Source organism: Salvelinus namaycush, chromosome 16 (genome assembly GCF_016432855.1).
Source record: "Salvelinus namaycush isolate Seneca chromosome 16, SaNama_1.0, whole genome shotgun sequence".
NCBI lineage: Eukaryota > Metazoa > Chordata > Actinopteri > Salmoniformes > Salmonidae > Salvelinus > Salvelinus namaycush.
Genome location: NC_052322.1, coordinates 48,506,931 through 48,529,427, shown reverse-complemented (window position 1 = coordinate 48,529,427; position 22,497 = coordinate 48,506,931). Strand labels below are relative to the sequence as shown.

At 47.7% G+C, this 22,497-nt stretch overlaps 1 protein-coding gene across 1 annotated transcript in view; it reads right to left on the bottom strand.

Moving 5' to 3' along the window:
- LOC120061718 (alpha-1,3-mannosyl-glycoprotein 4-beta-N-acetylglucosaminyltransferase C-like) overlaps positions 1–22,497 on the bottom strand; it is an 87,826-nt gene that overhangs the window by 63,360 nt on the left and 1,969 nt on the right. Inside the window, exons 2-5 of the mRNA XM_039011614.1 lie at positions 20,335–20,413; positions 9,625–9,893; positions 9,261–9,505; positions 8,398–8,550 (exon numbers count right to left, since the gene is read on the bottom strand). Of these exons, the coding sequence (XP_038867542.1) occupies positions 8,398–8,550; positions 9,261–9,505; positions 9,625–9,893; positions 20,335–20,413 (746 nt within the window). The remainder of the gene's footprint in view (positions 1–8,397; positions 8,551–9,260; positions 9,506–9,624; positions 9,894–20,334; positions 20,414–22,497) is intronic.

Genomic DNA, 22,497 nt, shown 5'->3' with positions numbered 1-22,497 from the left:
AGACCATTCTTCACAGTCAACCTGGACCGGTGCAGGGAATGTTTCAATGACTTGTTTCTGAAGACCATTCTTCACAGTCAACCTGGACTGGTGCAGGGAATGTTTCAATGACTTGTTTCTGAAGACCATTCTTCACAGTCAACCTGGACCGGTGCAGGGAATGTTTCAATGACTTGTTTCTGAAGACCATTCTTCACAGTCAACCTGGACCGGTGCAGGGAATGTTTCAATGACTTGTTTCTGAAGACCATTCTTCACAGTCAACCTGGACTGGTGCAGGGAATGTTTCAATGACTTGTTTCTGAAGACCATTCTTCACAGTCAACCTGGACCGGTGCAGGGAATGTTTCAATGACTTGTTTCTGAAGACCATTCTTCACAGTCAACCTGGACCGGTGCAGGGAATGTTTCAATGACTTGTTTCTGAAGACCATTCTTCACAGTCAACCTGGACCGGTGCAGGGAATGTTTCAATGACTTGTTTCTGAAGACCATTCTTCACAGTCAACCTGGACCGGTGCAGGGAATGTTTCAATGACTTGTTTCTGAAGACCATTCTTCACAGTCAACCTGGACCGGTGCAGGGAATGTTTCAATGACTTGTTTCTGAAGACCATTCTTCACAGTCAACCTGGACCGGTGCAGGGAATGTTTCAATGACTTGTTTCTGAAGACCATTCTTCACAGTCAACCTGGACCGGTGCAGGGAATGTTTCAATGACTTGTTTCTGAAGACCATTCTTCACAGTCAACCTGGACCGGTGCAGGGAATGTTTCAATGACTTGTTTCTGAAGACCATTCTTCACAGTCAACCTGGACCGGTGCAGGGAATGTTTCAATGACTTGTTTCTGAAGACCATTCTTCACAGTCAACCTGGACCGGTGCAGGGAATGTTTCAATGACTTGTTTCTGAAGACCATTCTTCACAGTCAACCTGGACTGGTGCAGGGAATGTTTCAATGTCTTGTTTCTGAAGACCATTCTTCACAGTCAACCTGGACCGGTGCAGGGAATGTTTCAATGTCTTGTTTCTGAAGACCATTCTTCACAGTCAACCTGGACCGGTGCAGGGAATGTTTCAATGACTTGTTTCTGAAGACCATTCTTCACAGTCAACCTGGACCGGTGCAGGGAATGTTTCAATGACTTGTTTCTGAAGACCATTCTTCACAGTCAACCTGGACCGGTGCAGGGAATGTTTCAATGACTTGTTTCTGAAGACCATTCTTCACAGTCAACCTGGACCGGTGCAGGGAATGTTTCAATGACTTGTTTCTGAAGACCATTCTTCACAGTCAACCTGGACCGGTGCAGGGAATGTTTCAATGACTTGTTTCTGAAGACCATTCTTCACAGTCAACCTGGACTGGTGCAGGGAATGTTTCAATGACTTGTTTCTGAAGACCATTCTTCACAGTCAACCTGGACCGGTGCAGGGAATGTTTCAATGACTTGTTTCTGAAGACCATTCTTCGCAGTCAACCTGGACCGGTGCAGGGAATGTTTCAATGTCTTGTTTCTGAAGACCATTCTTCACAGTCAACCTGGACCGGTGCAGGGAATGTTTCAATGACTTGTTTCTGAAGACCATTCTTCACAGTCAACCTGGACCGGTGCAGGGAATGTTTCAATGACTTGTTTCTGAAGACCATTCTTCACAGTCAACCTGGACCGGTGCAGGGAATGTTTCAATGACTTGTTTCTGAAGACCATTCTTCACAGTCAACCTGGACTGGTGCAGGGAATGTTTCAATGTCTTGTTTCTGAAGACCATTCTTCACAGTCAACCTGGACCGGTGCAGGGAATGTTTCAATGACTTGTTTCTGAAGACCATTCTTCACAGTCAACCTGGACCGGTGCAGGGAATGTTTCAATGACTTGTTTCTGAAGACCATTCTTCACAGTCAACCTGGACTGGTGCAGGGAATGTTTCAATTACTTGTTTCTGAAGACCATTCTTCACAGTCAACCTGGACTGTTGCAGGGAATGTTTCAATGACTTGTTTCTGAAGACCATTCTTCACAGTCAACCTGGACTGGTGCAGGGAATGTTTCAATGACTTGTTTCTGTAGACCATTCTTCACAGTCAACCTGGACCGGTGCAGGGAATGTTTCAATGACTTGTTTCTGAAGACCATTCTTCACAGTCAACCTGGACTGGTGCAGGGAATGTTTCAATGACTTGTTTCTGAAGATCATTCTTCACAGTCAATTTTCATATGATTAAATGTGTTACAAACATCTGTAACTCAACGTTTTTTCTCTGTGGCCAATCAGAAGAACTCTGCAAACCGCGATGCCACAGATGAGGGGGTCCAGATTCTGGTCACCTGACAGGGGCCTCCGATCGTGAAGGCGGTGCACAGGGGAGATTCGCTGCAATGAAGATCAATATCAAGTCTCGCCTGTCTCAAATCCAGCCTCTACTCCCAAGCCACAAGACTGATCCAACAGCTGAACCCTGGGCTGACTACTACACCCTATCACACACTTATCATTTATTCATAGACACACTGAAATCCCTTTAGTCTACCGGACCAATGCAGTAGCTGGTCACCTAACTTTGTAAACATTTCAGTGTAAGGTCTACACCTGTTGATGACATGATGACGTCACGTCTTATCGGCTTTTAACCAGCCATGCTATTTTGTTTCTTTTTTCGCTTTGTTCGTAACTTGTTTGGTACATAATGTTGCTGCTACCGTCTCTTATGACCGAAAAGAGCTTCTGGACATCAGAACTCACCTCAGATTAGACTCAGAGTTTTTTCAGTCGGACGGGAGGGATGTACTACAGACACCCGACCAGGCCCAGATCCCCGTCATTCGCTGGAGAAGGAAACTCCAGGATTTCGCGGAAAGAGATCAGGGTGCCTTGTGAGGATCAGGTGATGAGTGGCTAATCTGCCTTTGCTTCTGTTCAATCGCTGGAAAATAAATGGGACGAACTGAAAGCATGTATATCCTACCAACGGGACATTAGAAACTGTAATATCTTATGTTTCACCGAGTCGTGGCTGAACGACGACATTACGAACATACTGCCGATGGACTGGGTTACACAGTCCATCGGCAGGACAGAACAGCAGCCTCTGGTAAGACACGGGCGGGGGCCTATGCATTTATGTGAACAACAGCTGGTGCACGATATCTAAGGAAGTCTCAAGGTTTTGCTCACCTGAGGTAGAGTATGTCATGATAAGTTGTAGACCACACTACCTACCGAGAGAGTTTTCATCTGTATTTTTTGTAGCTATCTACATACCACTACAGACCAATACTGGCACTAAAACTGCACTCAATGAGCTATAATTCATCAAAACAATATTCCGCCATAAGCAAACAGGAAAATGTTCAAAATTCAAAAATATAATTTTTAAATATGTAACTTTCACACATTAACAAGTCCAATACAGCAAATGAAAGATAAACATCTTGTTAATCTACCCATCGTGTCCGATTTTTAAAAATGTTTTACAGCGAAAAGACAACATATATTTATGTTAGATCACCACCAAATCCAAAAAAACACACAGCCATTTTTCCCAGCCAAAGATAGTCACAAAAGCAGAAAGAGATAAAATTAATCACTAACCTTTGATGATCTTTATCAGATGACACTCATAGGACATCATGTTACACAATACATTTATGTTTTGTTCGATAATGTGCATATTTATATCCACAAATCTCGGTTTACATTGGCGCCATGTTCAGAAATGCCTCCAAAATATCCGGAGTAATTACAGAGATTACTTTGAAAGATACATGTTTTACATATAATTAAAGATACACGTGTTCTTAATCCAACCGCTGTGTCAGATTTTGAAAAAACTTTATGAAAAAGCATACCATGCAATAATCTGAGACGCCGCTCAGAAATACACAACATTTCTCCGCCATGTTGGAGTCAACAGAAATACGAAATTACATCATAAATATTCCCTTACCTTTGATGATCTTTTCATCAGAATGCAGTGCCAGGAATCCTAGTTCCACAATAAATCGTTGTTTTGTTCGATAATGTCCATTACTAGTGTCCAAATATCTACTTTTGCTAGCTCGTTAAGTTCACATGTCCAAACGCTGGCGCCGGTCCAGGCGAACTCGGACGAAAACTTAAAAAAGTTATATTCCAGGTCGAATAAACTGGTCAAATTAAGTAGAGAATCAATCTTCAGGATGTTGTTATCATATATATCCAATAACGTTCCAACCGGAGCATTCGTTTTTGTCCACAGAGTAATGGAACACATGGCCATATCATGACTAGCACACGTGACCAGAAGTGGAGTGCGCGTGACCAGGAACTAGCATTCTGCCAGACCACTGACTCAAATAGCTGCCATCCGGCCCCACATCACACTAGAGGCTTCATTCCACGTTCTACTGACTGTTGGCATCTAGTGGAAGGCGTAGGAAGTGCAAACAGATCCATATCTTACTGGGATGTGAATACACGATGAGTTTAACATCAACCAACCCCAGAATTTCCACTTCCTGTTTGGAAGTTTGCCTGCCATATGAGTTCTGTTATACTCACAGACATAATTCAAACAGTTTTAGAAACTTCAGAATAATATGCATATATTAGCTTCTGGGACAGAGTAGGAGGCAGTTCACTCTGGGCACGCGATTCATCCAAAGTGAAAATGCTGCCCCTATCCCTAAAAAGTTAACAGGTCAACATTTTTTTATTTTTTTATTTTTTTATTTCACCTTTATTTAACCAGGTAGGCTAGTTGAGAACAAGTTCTCATTTGCAACTGCGACCTGGCCAAGATAAAGCATAGCAGTGTGAACAGACAACAACACAGAGTTACACATGGAGTAAACAATAAACAGAATTCAGAATTCAGAAGGCCGCAGGGCCAGATGGATCACCAGGATATGTACTCCAAGCATGCGCTGAACAACTAGCAAGTGTCTTCACTGACATTTTCAACCTCTCCCTGTCTGAGTCTGTAATACCAACATGTTTCAAGCAGACCACCATAGTCCCTGTGCCCAAGAACACTAAGGTAACCCGTCTAGATGACACAACAGTGGTAGGCCTGATCACCGACAACGATGAGACAGCCTATAGGGAGGAGGTCAGAGACCTGACAACGATGAGACAGCCTATAAGGAGGAGGTCAGAGACCTGGCAACGATGAGACAGCCTATAAGGAGGAGGTCAGAGACCTGGCAACGATGAGACAGCCTATAAGGAGGAGGTCAGAGACCTGGCAATGATGAGACAGCCTATAAGGAGGAGGTCAGAGACCTGACAACGATGAGACAGCCTATAGGGAGGAGGTCAGAGACCTGACAACGATGAGACAGCCTATAGGGAGGAGGTCAGAGACCTGGCAACGATGAGACAGCCTATAAGGAGGAGGTCAGAGACCTGACCATGTGGTGCCAGGACAACAACCTCTCCCTCAACGATGAGACAGCCTATAGGGAGGAGGTCAGAGACCTGACAATGATGAGACAGCCTATAAGGAGGAGGTCAGAGACCTGACAACGATGAGACAGCCTATAAGGAGGAGGTCAGAGACCTGACAACGATGAGACAGCCTATAAGGAGGAGGTCAGAGACCTGGCAATGATGAGACAGCCTATAGGGAGGAGGTCAGAGACCTGACAACGATGAGCCAGCCTATAAGGAGGAGGTCAGAGACCTGACAACGATGAGACAGCCTATAAGGAGGAGGTCAGAGACCTGACAACGATGAGACAGCCTATAAGGAGGAGGTCAGAGACCTGACAACGATGAGACAGCCTATAGGGAGGAGGTCAGAGACCTGACAACGATGAGGCAGCCTATAGGGAGGAGGTCAGAGACCTGGCAACGATGAGACAGCCTATAAGGAGGAGGTCAGAGACCTGGCAACGATGAGACAGCCTATAAGGAGGAGGTCAGAGACCTGACAACGATGAGACAGCCTATAAGGAGGAGGTCAGAGACCTGGCAACGATGAGACAGCCTATAAGGAGGAGGTCAGAGACCTGGCAACGATGAGACAGCCTATAAGGAGGAGGTCAGAGACCTGGAAACGATGAGACAGCCTATAAGGAGGAGGTCAGAGACCTGGCAGGGTGGTGCATGGACAACAACCTCTCCCTCAACGTAAACAAGACAAAGGAGATGATTGTGGACTACAGGAAAAGCAGGGCCTAACAGGCCCCCATTCTCATCGATGGGACTGTAGTGGAGCAGGTTGAGAGCTTCAAGTTCCTTTGTGTCCATATCACCAACAAACTAACATGGTCCAAGCACACCAAGACAGTCGTGAAGAGGGCACGACAAAACCTATTCCCCCTCAGGAGACTGAAAAGATTTGGCATGGGTCCTCAGATCCTCAAAAGGCTTTACAGCTGCACCATCGAGAGCATCCTGATGGGTTGCGTCACTGCCTGGTATGGTAACAGCTCGGTCTCCGACCGCAAGGCACTACAGAGGGTAGTGCGAACGGCCCAGTACATCACCAGGACCAAGCTTCCTTCCACCAGGACCTCTATACCAGGCGGTGTCAGAGGAAGGCCCTGAAAATTGTCAAAGACTCCAGCCACCCTAGTCATAGACTGCTCTCTCTGCTACCGCATGGCAAGCGGTACCGGAGCGCCAAGTCTAGGTCCAAGAGGCTTCTAATTAGCTTCTACCCCCAAGCCATAAGACTCCTGAACAGCTAAACAAATGGCTACCCAGACTATTTGCATTGCTCCCCCCTACTCTTCTATGCTGCTAGTCTGTTATTATCTATGCATAGTCACTTTAATAACTCTACCTACATATACATATTACCTCAATTATTATATTACCTCAATTACCTCGACACCAGTGCCCCCGCACCATGACTCTGTACTGGTACCCCCTTTATATAGCAGGGGGTACTGTATATAGCTATTGTTATTTACTGCTGCTCTTTAATTTTTTGATATTATTTGTTATTTTTATCTCTTACTTTTGATGCCATTTCACTATGAGAAGCCTGTCAATTAAAATAACATTTGATTTGACTGTATTTTTTTTTTAAAAAGGTCACCTGTTGATCGGATGAGTGGATGTCAGGACTGGCCCTCATTATATGATATACTGTATTTTGCACATCCTTTACAATACTTTACCTTGTAAATAACAAACCGTTCTTCAAATGGACATGGAATCCAATGTATCTTAAATAATACAAAAAATATGAAGATAAGTTGTGATACCGCTGGCCTCCAACTGGCAGGTGTAGTGTCGCCGGTCCAGAAAAGGGTGGGTGGGCTGCGTGAGGAAATAGGCTAACTGTCTGTTTACTTAACCCTGAGCTAAGTGTCTGTTTACTTAACCCTGAGCTAAGTGTCTGTTTACTTAACCCTGAGCTAAGTGTCTGTTTACTTAACTCTGAGCTAAGTGTCTGTTTACTTACCTCTTGGCTTCTTGAATGACCAAGTTCTTATGGTCCGTCCCAATCACGAATGGATGAGGTCCAACCAGTGTCTCCACCCTTCAAGGACCCACTTAACTGCCAAGAGCTCCGAGTTGCCTACATCGTAGTTGCGTTCCGCTGGCGAGAACTGCTTGGAGAGAAAGACTCATGGGTGCAGTTTCTTGTCCTCCTCGTTCCGTAGTGAAAGGACTGCCCGTGCTCCAGTGTCTGAGGCGTCCACCTCTACCACAAAGGGTCGAGTAGGAACAGGATGAATGAGAATGGGTCCAGAGGTGAAATGTCCCTTGAGCTCCATGAATGCCCTGTCAGCCTCGGGAGTCCAGCAACAACAGGTCTGGGACTTGCGGGTTAGGACCGGGAGAGGCGCTGCCACAGCACCAAAGTTGTGTATAAAACGCCTGTAAAAATTGGCAAACCCAAGGAACCGCTGGACCTGCTTGAGTGAGGTGGCCAGTCGGCGGGGCCAGTCGGCGAACGCCTCAACCTTTACGGAGTCCATTTGGATGCCGGCGGTAGAGATAATGTGACCGAAGAAGGAAACTTGGGATACGTGGAACTCACACTTCTCTATCTTGACATATAATTGGCTCTGCAGGAGGAATCTCAGGACTTGGTGGACGTGCAGAATGTGTTCCAGAAGGCTCTTGGAGACATCAGGATGCCGTCGAGGTAAACAAAGACAAACCGAGAGTCATTGACCAATGTTTGAAAGACTGCCGGTGAATTCAATAATCTGAAGGGCATGACTAAATACTCATAGTGACCACTAGGGGGTGTTAAAGGCAGTTTTCCACTCATCTCCCTCCCTGATTCTCACCAGATTGCGGGGGTCCAGTTTGGTGAAGAATTGGGCCCCTTGGGCGACGGACCTCCAAGGCGACGGACTTCAGGGGTAGGGGGGTAACAATTCTTGATCGTAATCCGGTTCAGCCCTTGTAATCAATGCCAGGACGCAGGCCTCAATCCTTCTTACCCACGAAGAAGAAACCTGCACCAGCTGTGGATGTAGAGGGGCGAATGAAACCAGGCTCCAGCAACTCCCGGATGTAACTGTCCATGACTGCTGCTTCAGGGGCTGAGAGGAAGTACAGACGACCCCGGGGAGGTGTGGCGCCGGGTAGGAGTTCTATGGCACAGTCGTATGGAAAATGGGTGGGGAAGGGTGGCGGCTTGCTTCTTACTGAAGACCTCCCGGATGTCGATATTCGGGAGGGAAAGCAGAGGAGTCTTGGTCTTCAATGGATGCAGGAGGACACTGCGAGGCTCTTGGTGGGTGTCTTAGACATTTAGTCTGGCAGTCCTTACCCCAGTCTAGTAGGTGTACTGTGGACCAGGAGAGTAGTGGGTTATGTAGCGCTAGCCAGGGGTACCTTAGGATAAGGGGGTTCTCGGGAGCAGTGATCAAAAGAAACGAAACGTCTCTGAGTGGTTCACCCCAACCTGCAGTAGAATGGGCTTGGTCTGATATTCTACCTGACATGAGCCAACGAGGGCTTGAATCTGCAGAGGGATGGGACACTTCACCCAGGGGATTTGTAATTCTCTGGCGAACTCCTGATCAATAAAATGTTCTGCGGCCCCAGAGTCCACGAAGGCTTGAATCTGGTGCTGACGGTTGTCCCAGTGGAGGGTTGCGGGTAGTGACAGACGGTGACTGGGTAGCTGGGAGGTAACTGCACAGCTCGTCAGGGTCTCCCCTTGTCCTGGCGAGCCCTGGCATTTCCCATCATAGATGGCCGAGACCTCCGCAGTAGAGGCAGCAGCCTTCGCTCATGCACTTGTCACGCTCCTGTGGGCTCAGACGTGAGTGACCCAGATGCATGGGCTCCTAAATACTGGGTTCGAGGGGCTTGGGGTACTTAGGAAACCGGGATACTGGGGTGGTGTCAAAAAGGCGCTGTCTCACATGTTCTCGGAGGCGGTTATTGATCCTGATTGCCATCGTTGTCAGGGACTCGAGGTCCTCTTCCAGTTCCCAAGGGGCAAGTTCATCCAGGAAGAAAGCGGTGACCAGGGCCTCCGTATCCCACCCACTCTCGGCCGCGAGGGTGCGGAACTCAATGGTGAAGTCAGCCTCTGGTCTGGACCAATTGGCGGATGTTGAACAGTCGGCGGGCTGCCGACTGGGTGGTCGAAGACTCGTCGCAGCTCGCCAATGAAGGCGAATATGGAGCGGCAGGATGGTGGCTTCTGTTCCCACACTGCCGTTGCCCACGCCAGGGCCTTGCCCGAGAGTAGAGAGATGATGTAGGCGATCATGGTCCGATCCGTGTGAAACGAGGAGGACTGTAGCTCGAACACCAGAGAACACTGAGTGAGGAACCCATTGCATCCTCCCGGGTGGCCGTCATACCGCTCAGGGGCTGGGATCTTGGGTTCCCGGTACAGGATCCCTGGAGAAACTATGGCTACACCTGTAGTACTGGGCGATGAGACTTGGACATTGGCTCCTCCTGGGTTGAGGTTGGACTGTGGTTGGAGAGAGAAGGTAAGTGGCCGGAGGGTCTCTGATATTTGGGATAGTTGTTCTTGCTGCCGCCCCAGCAGTGCTCCTTGGTGGGTTACAACATTCTTGATCTGGGTGATCTCTGCTGGTTCCAAGTTTGTACAGAAGCTTGCAGTGACGTGGTAAGGTTGGACCCAGGTGCAGAGAAGAGACCAGACGAGGAATCAGTGGTTAAGGATAAACATAATACTTTACTGAGAAACGGTAGCCGCAGGATCACAGTACACTTGAAAAAACAACAAACACTAAGTGTCAAAAACTCACTCAGGAAACGAACGTACACTGTAAACAATTCAAGCTTCTGCAAAGGACAACAGAAAACACACCTCTTAAAACCTCTACATATTGGTGTCCCCCCGCGGGACGGTTGAGCTAACGTAGGCTAATGTGATTAGCATGAGGTTGTAAGTAACAAGAACATTTCCCAGGACATAGACATATCTGATATGGGCAGAAAGCTTAAATTCTTGTTAATCTAACTGCACTGTCCAATTTACAGTAGCTATTACAGTGAAAGAATACCATGCTATTGTTTGAGGAGAGTACACAATTATGATGTTATGAACTTGAAAATGTATTAATAAACCAACTAGGCACATTTGGGCAGTCTTGATACAACATTTTGAACAGAAATGCAATGGTTCATTGAATCAGTCTAAAACTTTGCACATACACTGCTGCCATCTAGTGGCCAAAATCTAAATTGTGCCTAACCGGGAATGTTACATTTTGGCCTTTCTCTTGCATTTCAAAGATTTTTTTCTTCTTCTTTGTATTAGCTTTTACCAGATCTAATGTGTTATATTCTCACATTTCCACAAACTTCAAAGTGTTTCCTTTCAAATGGTATCAATAATATGCATATCCTTGCTTCAGGTCCTGAGCTCCAGACAGTTAGATTTGGGTATGTCATTTTAGATGAACATTTTAAAAAGGGTCCTTAACAGGGAAATCATAACGAATAAATTGGACACACCTTAGTGTCGTTAATGTCTTTAGGGCGGTCTCTGTCGCCCTCTGGTAACAGGTAGAAGCATGACAAGCAATCCTAATGCAATATTAGCATCCCAGTGAAACACCACTATTCTGGCTATTTATCATAAACATTAAGCACAATAGCTTCTTTTTTTGTACAATGCATGAACGCTTTCCCTTTCTACCGTCCACGATGTAACAGCAGACCAACTCATCTGCAAGACAACACATAAAGGAATCCAAGATGGTGTAGCAGTCAGACCAACTCATCTGCAAGACAACACATAAAGGAATCCAAGATGGTGTAGCAGTCAGACCAACTCATCTGCAAGACAACACATAAAGGAATCCAAGATGGTGTAGCAGTCAGACCAACTCATCTGCAAGACAACACATAAAGGAATCCAAGATGGTGTAGCAGTCAGACCAACTCATCTGCAAGACAACACATAAAGGAATCCAAGATGGTGTAGCAGTCAGACCAACTCATCTGCAAGACAACACATAAAGGAATCCAAGATGGTGTAGCAGTCAGACCAACTCATCTGCAAGACAACACATAAAGGAATCCAAGATGGTGTAGCAGTCAGACCAACTCATCTGCAAGACAACACATAAAGGAATCCAAGATGGTGTAGCAGTCAGACCAACTCATCTGCAAGACAACACATAAAGGAATCCAAGATGGTGTAGCAGTCAGACGCCCGTGTATATATCTTTTTTTTCCTTCGCATATATTTCGTATATATTTTTTACCTCAATTTCAACATTCTTGCAACCCACCTCACCCAATGTGGTATGGATCTGCTATTTTCTATACTTTAGAACTGGGATCCCCAACAGGAGCTAGCCAGCTAACTAGCTACTAGTCAGCTAGCCACTGCTAGCCACTGCTAGCGGTCATCAGCTAACCGGTCAACTCCTGCCAGTCTGCACAGCGCGATTCAACCCAGAGCATACCGGACTGCTATTTCTCCACATCTCCGGATTCCTACCGCAAACTCTGAACCTTTTCACCTGGATCATCGCAGTTAGCTAGCTGCTATCCGAGTGGCTACTCGTGGCTAACGTCTCTGTCCCGAAGCAAGCACCAGTTAGCCTGGAGCTAGCCTAGTGCTAGGCCCTTCTACCGGCTAGCTGAAGAGGTCCATCAGCCACTCCTTGGGCTACAGTACCTATTTTGCCAATTGGTCTGGACCCTTTTACTGCATACACGGAGCCCTGCCGATCCAACACGACTGGTCTGCCGATGTAACCGTCTGAGGGGGCTACAACAGACTCTTCCGTTGCGACGTCCCCCTAAGGCCCTTCTGCTAGCCCTGGCCCGCTAGCTGTCTGAATCGCCGTGTCTCCAGCCCGCCTAGCTACTCACCGGACCCTATGATCACTCAGCTACGCATGCCTCTCCCTAATGTCAATATGCCTTGTCTATTGCTGTTTTGGTTAGTGATTATTGTCTTATTTCACTGTAGAGCCTCCAGCCCTGCTCAATATTCCTTAGCTAGCCCTTTTGTTCCACCTCCCACACATGCAGTGACCTCACCTGGTTTAAATGGTGTCTCTAGAGACAAAACCTCTCTCATCATCACTCAATTCATAGGTTTACCTCCACTGTATTCACATCCTACCATACCCTTGTCTGTACATTATGCCTTGAATCAATTTTTCCACGCCCAGAAATCTGCTCCTTTTACTCTTTGTTCCGATCACACTAGACCAACAGTTCTTATAGCCTTTAGCAGTTCCCTTATGCTACTCCTCCTCTGTTCCTCTGTAGAAGTTAATCCAGGCCTTTCAGCGCCTAGCTCCACTCCCATTTCCCAGGCGCTCTCATTTGTTGACTTCTGTAACCGTAAAATCCTTTGTTGTCATGCATGTTAACATTAGAAGCCTCCTCCCTAAGTTTGTTTTATTCACTGCCTTAGCACACTCTGCCAACCCGGATGTCCTAGCCGTGTCTGAATCCTGGCTTAGGAAGACCAACAAAAACCCTGAAATTTCCTTCCCTAACTATAACATTTTCAGACAAGATAGAACTGCCAAAGGGGGCGGAGTTGCAATCTACTGCAGAGATAGCCTGCAGAGTTCTTAATCAAATCAAATCAAATTGTATTTGTCACATACACATGGTTAGCAGATGTTAATGCGAGTGTAGCGAAATAATTGTGCTTCTAGTTCCGACCGTGCAGTAATATCTAACAAGTAATATAACCTAACAATTTCACAACAACTACCTTATACACACAAGTGTAAAGGAATGAATACGAATATGTACATAAAAATATATGAATGAGTGATGCCCGAACGGCATAGACAAGATGCAGTAGATGGTATAGAGTACAGTATACATTTACATTTACATTTAAGTCATTTAGCAGACGCTCTTATCCAGAGCGACTTACAAATTGGTGCATTCACCTTATGATATCCAGTGGAACAACCACTTTACAATAGTGCATCTAACTCTTTTAAGGGGGGGGGGGGGGTTAGAAGGATTACTTTATCCTATCCTAGGTATTCCTTAAAGAGGTGGGGTTTCAGGTGTCTCCGGAAGGTGGTGATTGACTCCGCTGACCTGGCGTCGTGAGGGAGTTTGTTCCACCATTGGGGTGCCAGAGCAGCGAACAGTTTTGACTGGGCTGAGCGGGAACTGTACTTCCTCAGAGGTAGGGAGGCGAGCCTGCCAGAGGTGGATGAACGCAGTGCCCTTGTTTGGGTGTAGGGCCTGATCAGAGCCTGAAGATACGGAGGTGCCGTTCCCCTCGCAGCTCCGTAGGCAAGCACCATGGTCTTGTAGCGGATGCGAGCTTCAACTGGAAGCCAGTGGAGAGAGCGGATGAGCGGGGTGACGTGAGAGAACTTGGGAAGGTTGAACACCAGACGGGCTGCGGCGTTCTGGATGAGTTGTAGGGGTTTAATGGCACAGGCAGGGAGCCCAGCCAACAGCGAGTTGCAGTAATCCAGACGGGAGATGACAAGTGCCTGGATTAGGACCTGCGCCGCTTCCTGTGTGAGGCAGGGTCGTACTCTGCGAATGTTGTAGAGCATGAACCTACAGGAACGGGTCACCGCCTTGATGTTAGTTGAGAACGACAGGGTGTTGTCCAGGATCACGCCAAGGTTCTTAGCGCTCTGGGAGGAGGACACAATGGAGTTGTCAACCGTGATGGCGAGATCATGGAACGGGCAGTCCTTCCCCGGGAGGAAGAGCAGCTCCGTCTTGCCGAGGTTCAGCTTGAGGTGGTGATCCGTCATCCACACTGATATGTCTGCCAGACATGCAGAGATGCGATTCGCCACCTGGTTATCAGAAGGGGGAAAGGAGAAGATTAATTGTGTGTCGTCTGCATAGCAATGATAGGAGAGACCATGTGAGGATATGACAGAGCCAAGTGACTTGGTGTATAGCGAGAATAGGAGAGGGCCTAGAACAGAGCCCTGGGGGACACCAGTGGTGAGAGCACGTGGTGCGGAGACAGATTCTCGCCACGCCACCTGGTAGGAGCGACCTGTCAGGTAGGACGCAATCCAAGCGTGGGCCGCGCCGGAGATGCCCAACTCGGAGAGGGTGGAGAGGAGGATCTGATGGTTCACAGTATCAAAGGCAGCCGATAGGTCTAGAAGGATGAGAGCAGAGGAGAGAGAGTTAGCTTTAGCAGTGCGGAGCGCCTCCGTGACACAGAGAAGAGCAGTCTCAGTTGAATGACTAGTCTTGAAACCTGACTGATTTGGATCAAGAAGGTCATTCTGAGAGAGATAGCAGGAGAGCTGGCCAAGGACGGCACGTTCAAGAGTTTTGGAGAGAAAAGAAAGAAGGGATACTGGTCTGTAGTTGTTGACATCGGAGGGATCGAGTGTAGGTTTTTTCAGAAGGGGTGCAACTCTCGCTCTCTTGAAGACGGAAGGGACGTAGCCAGCGGTCAAGGATGAGTTGATGAGCGAGGTGAGGTAAGGGAGAAGGTCTCCGGAAATGGTCTGGAGAAGAGAGGAGGGGATGGGGTCAAGCGGGCAGGTTGTTGGGCGGCCGGCCGTCACAAGACGCGAGATTTCATCTGGAGAGAGAGGGGAGAAAGAGGTCAGAGCACAGGGTAGGGCAGTGTGAGCAGAACCAGCGATGTCGTTTGACTTAGCAAACGAGGATCGGATGTCGTCGACCTTCTTTTCAAAATGGTTGACGAAGTCATCTGCAGAGAGGGAGGAGGGGGGGGAGGGGGAGGAGGATTCAGGAGGGAGGAGAAGGTGGCAAAGAGCTTCCTAGGGTTAGAGGCAGATGCTTGGAATTTAGAGTGGTAGAAAGTGGCTTTAGCAGCAGAGACAGAAGAGGAAAATGTAGAGAGGAGGGAGTGAAAGGATGCCAGGTCCGCAGGGAGGCGAGTTGTCCTCCATTTCCGCTCGGCTGCCCGGAGCCCTGTTCTGTGAGCTCGCAATGAGTCGTCGAGCCACGGAGCAGGAGGGGAGGACCGAGCCGGCCTGGAGGATAGGGGACATAGAGAGTCAAAGGATGCAGAAAGGGAGGAGAGGAGGGTTGAGGAGGCAGAATCAGGAGATAGGTTGGAGAAGGTTTGAGCAGAGGGAAGAGATGATAGGATGGAAGAGGAGAGAGTAGCGGGGGAGAGAGAGCAAAGGTTGGGACGGCGCGATACCATCCGAGTAGGGGCAGTGTGGGAAGTGTTGGATGAGAGCGAGAGGGAAAAGGATACAAGGTAGTGGTCGGAGACTAGGAGGGGAGTTGCAATGAGGTTAGTGGAAGAACAGCATCTAGTAAAGATGAGGTTAAGCGTATTGCCTGCCTTGTGAGTAGGGGGGAAGGTGAGAGGGTGAGGTCAAAAGAGGAGAGGAGTGGAAAGAAGGAGGCAGAGAGGAATGAGTCAAAGGTAGACGTGGGGAGGTTAAAGTCACCCAGAACTGTGAGAGGTGAGCCATCCTCAGGAAAGGAGCTTATCAAGGCATCAAGCTCATTGATGAACTCTCCAAGGGAACCTGGAGGGCGATAAATGATAAGGATGTTAAGCTTGAAAGGGCTGGTAACTGTGACAGCATGGAATTCAAAGGAGGCGATAGACAGATGGGTAAGGGGAGAAAGAGAGAATGACCACTTGGGAGAGATGAGGATCCCAGTGCCACCACCCCGCTGACCAGAAGCTCTCGGGGTGTGCGAGAACACGTGGGCAGACGAGGAGAGAGCAGTAGGAGTAGCAGTGTTATCTGTGGTAATCCATGTTTCCGTCAGTGCCAAGAAGTCGAGGGACTGGAGGGAAGCATAGGCTGAGATGAACTCTGCCTTGTTGGCCGCAGATCGGCAGTTCCAGAGGCTGCCGGAGACCTGGAACTCCACGTGGGTCGTGCGCGCTGGGACCACCAGGTTAGGGTGGCCGCGGCCACGCGGTGTGAAGCGTTTGTATGGTCTGTGCAGAGAGGAGAGAACAGGGATAGACAGACACATAGTTGACAGGCTACAGAAGAGGCTACGCTAATGCAAAGGAGATTGGAATGACAAGTGGACTACACGTCTCGAATGTTCAGAAAGTTAAGCTTACGTTGCAAAAATCTTATTGACTAAAATGATTAAAATGATACAGTACTGCTGACTGGTGAAGTAGGCTAGCTAGCAGTGGCTGCGTTGTTGACTTTGTTTGAAAGTGTAGCTGGCTAGGTAACCTCGATAACTGGCTAGGTAACCTCGATAATTACTCTAAACTACACAATTATCTTAGATACAAAGACAGCAAAGACAACTATGTAGCTAGCTAACACTACACTAATCAAGTCGTTCCGTTGTAATGTAATAGTTTCTACAGTGCTGCTATTCGGTAGAAGTTGTCTAGCTGGCTAGCTAGCTAGCAGTGTTGACTAGGTAGGAGAACGGTGGCGCGGCGGACGAAAATAGCTGGCTAGCTAACCTCGATAGTTACTCTAAACTACACAATTATCTTAGATACAAAGACAGCAAAGACAACTATGTAGCTAGCTAACACTACACTAATCAAGTCGTTCCGTTGTAATGTAATAGTTTCTACAGTGCTGCTATTCAGTAGAATAGCAACTTCGGTAGAGCTAGCTGGCTAGCTAGCAGTGTTGACTACGTTAGAAGTGCGAAAATAGCTGGCTAGCTAACCTCGATAATTACTCTAAACTGCACAATTATCTTTGATACAAAGACGGCTATGTAGCTAGCTAAGATCAGACAAATCAAACCGTTGTACTGTAATGAAATGAAATGAAATGTAATACTACCTGTGGAGCGAAGCGAAATGCGACTACTCGCTCCAACCCGGAAGTTCGACAAGAAATATACATATGGGATGAGTAATGTAGGGTATGAAAACATTATATAAAGTGGCATTGTTTAAAGTGGCTAGTGATACATTACATCAAGATGACAAGATGCAGTAGATGGTATAGCGTACAGTATATACATATGAGATGAGTAATGTAGGGTATGTTAGCATTATATAAAGTGGCTAGTGATAAATTGATTATACTATCCAGGTCTGTGCCCAAACAATTTTTGGGATCCTGTCTTCAACCAGGATCTCAGCGATCACTGCCTCATTGCCTGCGTCCGTAATGGGTCTGCGGTCAAACGACCACCCCTCATCACTGTCAAACGCTCCCTAAAACACTTGAGCGAGCAGGCCTTTCTAATCGACCTGGCCCGGTTATCTTGGAAGTATATTGACCTCATCCCGTCAGTAGAGGATGCCTGGTTACTCTTTAAAAGTGCTTTCCTCACCATCTTAAATAAGCATGCCCCATTCAAAAAATGTAGAACCTGGAACAGATATAGCCCTTGGTTCACTCCAGACCTGACTGCCCTTGACCAGCACAAAAACATCTTGTGGCGTACTGCATTAGCATCAAATAGCCCCCACGATATGCAACTTTTCAGGGAAGTTAGGAACCAATATACACAGTCAGTTAGGAAAGCAAAGGCTAGCTTTTTCAAACAGAAATTTGCATCCTGTAGCACAAACTCCAAAAAGTTCTGGGACAATGTAAAGTCCATGGAGAATAAGAGCACCTCCTCCCAGCTGCCCACTGAACTGAGGCTAGGAAACACTGTCACCACTGATAAATCCATGATAATTGAGAATTTTAATAAGCATTTTTCTACGGCTGGCCATGCTTTCCACCTGGCTACCTCTACCCCGGTCAACTGCCCTGCACGCCCCACAGCAACTTGCCCAAGCCTCCCCCATTTCTCCTTCACCCAAATCCAGATAGCTGATGTTCTGAAAGAGCTGCAAAATCTGGACCCCTACAAATCAGCTGGGCTAGACAATCTGGACCCTCTCTTTCTAAAAAATGGCGCTGCAATTGTTGCAACCCCTATTACCAGCCTGCTCAACCTCTCTTTCGTATCATTTGAGATCCCCAAAGATTGGAAAGCTGCCGCGGTCATCCCCCTCTTCAAAGGGGGAGACACTCTAGACCCAAACTGTTACAGACCTATATTTATCCTACCCTGCCTTTCTAAGGTCTTCGAAAGCCAAGTTAACAAACAGATCACCGACCATTTGGAATCCCACCGTACCTTCTCCGCTATGCAATCTGGTTTCTGAGCTGGTCATGAGTGCACCTCAGCCACGCTCAAGGTCCTAAACAATATCATAACCGCCATCGATTAAAGACAGTACTGTACAGCTGTATTCATCAACCTGGCCAAGGCTTTTGACTCTGTCAATCACCACATTCTTATCTGCAGACTCAACAGCCTTGGTTTCTCAAATGACTCCCTCGCCTGGTTCACCAACTACTTCTCAGATAGAGTTCAGTGTGTCAAATCGGAGGGCCTGTTGTCCGGACCTCTGGCAGTCTCTATGGGGGTGCCACAGGGTTCAATTCTCGGGCCGACTCTCTTCTCTGTATACATCAATGATGTTGCTCTCGCTGCGGGTGATTCTCTGATCCACCTCTATGCAGACGACGCCATTCTGTATACTTCTGGCCCTTCTTTGGACACTGTGTTAACTAACCTCCAGACGGGCTTCAATGCCATACAACTCTCCTTCTGTTGCCTCCAACTGCTCTTAAACACAAGTTAAACTAAATGCATGCTCTTCAACTGATCGCTGCCCACACCTGCCCGCCCGTCCAGCATCACTACTCTGGACGGTTCTGACTTATATGTGGACAACTACAAATATCTAGGTGTCTGGTCAGACTGTAAACTCTCCTTCCAGACTCACATTAAACATCTCCAATCCAAAATTAAATCTAGAATCTGCTTCCTATTTCACAACAAAGCATCCTTCACTCATGCTGCCAAACATACCCTCGTAAAACTGACTATCCTACCGATCCTTGACTTCGGTGATGTCATTTACAAAATAGCCTCCAACACTCTACTCAGCAAGTTGGATGCAGTCTATCACAGTGCCATCCATATACTACCCACCACTGCGACCTGTATGCCCTCGTTGGCTGGCCCTTGCTTCATATTCGTCACCAAACCCACTGGCTCCAGGTCATCTATAAGTCTTTGCTAGGTAAAGCCCCGCCTTATCTCAGCTCACTGATCACCATAGCAGCACCCACCCGTAGCACGCGTTCCAGAAGGTATATTTCACTGGTCACCCCCAAAGCCAATTCCTCATTTGGCCGCCTTTCCTTCCAGTTCTCTGCTGCCAATGACTGGAACGAATTGCAAAAGTCACTGAAGCTGGAGACTCATATCTCCCTCACTAGCTTTAAGCACCAGCTGTCAGAGCAGCTCACAGATCATTGCACCTGTACATAGCCCATCCAACTACCTTATCCCCTTATCCACATTTTTTTCCTTCTTTTTTTCTCTCCTCATTGCCGGCCCCGGACTGGGGACCCTCGTTGCGGGCCCCAGGCTGGGGACCCTCACTGCCGGCCCCAGACTGGGGACCCTCGTTGCGGGCCCCGGACTGGGGACCGTCGCTGTGGGCCCCGGACTGGAGACCGTCGCTGGAGGCTCCGGACTGGAGACCCTCGTTGCGGGCCCCGGACTGGGGACCGTCGCTGGAGGCTCCGGACTGGTGACCGTCGCTGGAGGCTCCGGACTGGGGACCGTCGCTGGTGGCTCCGGACTGAGGACCGTCGCTGGGGGCTCCGGACTGGGTACCGTCGCTGGAGGCTCCGGACTGGAGACCGTCGCTGGCGGCCTGGTCCTTGGAGGAGCCACAGGATGAACCAGGCTGGGGAGACCTACTGGAGGCCTGGTCCTTGGAGGAGGCACAGGATGGACCGGCCTGTGGGGGAGCACTGGAGATCTGGTGTGTATCCCTGGCACCACTCTTCCCGGCTGAATGCCCACTTTAGCCCGGCACCTCCAGAGCGTAGGCACAGGTCGAACCGGGCTGTGGGGAGCACTGGAGATCTGGTGCTTGACACTTGCACCTCTCCTCTTGGCTGAATGCCCACTTTAACCTGACATGGGCAGAGCGCAGGCATAGGACGCACTGAGCAGTCACAGCGCACCGGAGACACAGTGCGCAGAGCTGCCACAATCTGCCCTGGCTGGATGCGTGGCACTTGCGGGCTATGAGAGCGCACTGGAGACACTGTGCGCTTTACCGCATAACACGGTGCCTGACCAGTACCACGCTCCCTACGGTAAGCACGGGGAGTAGGCTCAGGTCTATACCCTGACTCTGCCACTCTCCCCGTGTGCCTCCCCCCAAAACATTTTTTGGGGCTGCCTCTCGTGCTTGCTCCGCTGTGCCAACTCCTCGTACTGTCGGCGTTCCGCCTTTGCTGCTTCTAGCTCCTCCTTAGGACGGCGAAATTCACCAGCCTGTGCCCAGGGTCCCTTGCTTTCCAATACCTCCTCCCATGTCCAGAAAGCGCTGCTCCTCCCGGCCACGCTGCTTGGTCCTTTGGTGGTGGGTAGTTCTGTCACAGCCGTCGAAAGAAGTGGACCAAAGTGCAGCATTGTGAGCGTACATTTCCTTTTATTATAGAATGTCGCCAACAAAACAAGTAACAAAAAAATAAAGGACATAGAATGCCCACCCAAATCACACCCTGACCAAACCAAAAAAAGACATAAAAAAGGCTCTCTAAGGTCAGGGCACAGTATCTCACCTTGCACATCTATCACTCCAGTGTTTAATTGCTCAATTGTAATTACTTTGCCACTACGGCCTATTTATTGCCTTAACTCCCTTATCCTACCTCATTTGCACACACTGTATATAGACTTTTCTATTGTGTTATTGACTGTACGTTTGTTTATTCCATGTGTAACTCTGTGTTGTTGTTTGTGTCACACTGCTTTGCTTTATCTTGGCCAGGTCGCAGTTGTAAATGAGAACTTGTTCTCAACTAGCCTACCTGGTTAAATAAAGGTGTTCTCAACTAGCCTACCTGGTTAAATAAAGGTGTTCTCAACTAGCCTACCTGGTTAAATAAAGGTGTTCTCAACTAGCCTACCTGGTTAAATAAAGGTGTTCTCAACTGGCCTACCTGGTTAAATAAAGGTGTTCTCAACTAGCCTACCTGGTTAAATAAAGGTGAAATAAATAAAAATAAACATATCTGGTCAGTGTCAGCTTAATTCACTAACAGGTACTGAGAAAATCGATTATGTTACTTGTTTACTTGTTATTTGTGTTAAATATTTCCATTCTGGGATAGTTGTTCACTGAATTGTTAGCACTAGTTGGTCACGCTGCTACATCGGCTACAATGTAAACAGACGTAGCTAGCTAGCATAAAATCCAGCTTTGTTGCCATGATGTCATCTCGTTGCCATGGGATGCATTGTTGCGCGTTAAATCTCCGAGGGGTTCGTGCTGAAGGCAAGAACAAGATGTCTGGAGAAGTACAGTACTATCATAAGGAGACATATACTCAGAATACGGAGGAGGAATGGAGGGAAAAAGAGAGGCAGAGGAAGTCTAAGAGAGAGAGAGAGAGGATTAAGGTGAGCTTGAGTCGGTTAAAAATGGTGGGAAAAGGGAGATGGTTTGTTAAAGTGGTAGAAAATGTAAGCGGAGTGAGTTGAATACAGGAGGATGAATGGAAGTGAAGGAGGGCAAAGTATCTGAGGTGGGTAGGTGTGGTGAAGTTCTCAGAGCCCGAGGCTTACACCGAGGGTCAGGTTAAAGATGAGTCTATGACAGTAGGAGTGATGTTTTTGGAAAAAGTTGACCATTGTCTTTTGGCTGATCCATTTGTGGTTTCAGGGTGGGTGAAAACAGAGTTGGGTGCTGTGGAATCTGTGAGGGTAACCAGAAGTGGTCTTGTAATAATTGTTTGTGTTTCTGCTGGTCAGAGGGAGTAGGCGCTCCGTGTTAAACAAATGGGGGCAAGAGATGTGAATTGTTTTACTCTCAAGAAAAGGGCACCATTGAAAGGAGTGATTACTGGGGTAGAGGTAAATGTGAAAGCTGACCAACTGAAGGGGAAGATTCCTGGTGTTTGTGATGCTCATCATTTGGTGTAACGCAGACATGAATGTGTGAATGGTGTGAATGGCGTGAATGGTGAAACAGAAGAGTCGTTGTCTGTTCTTTTGAGTTGTGATGTTCAGTCTTTTCCCGACAAAGTGATGTTAGGATATAGGAGTTAACCTGTACGAGCTTTTGTGCCGAAGACATTACGTTGTTACAGGTGTCAAGC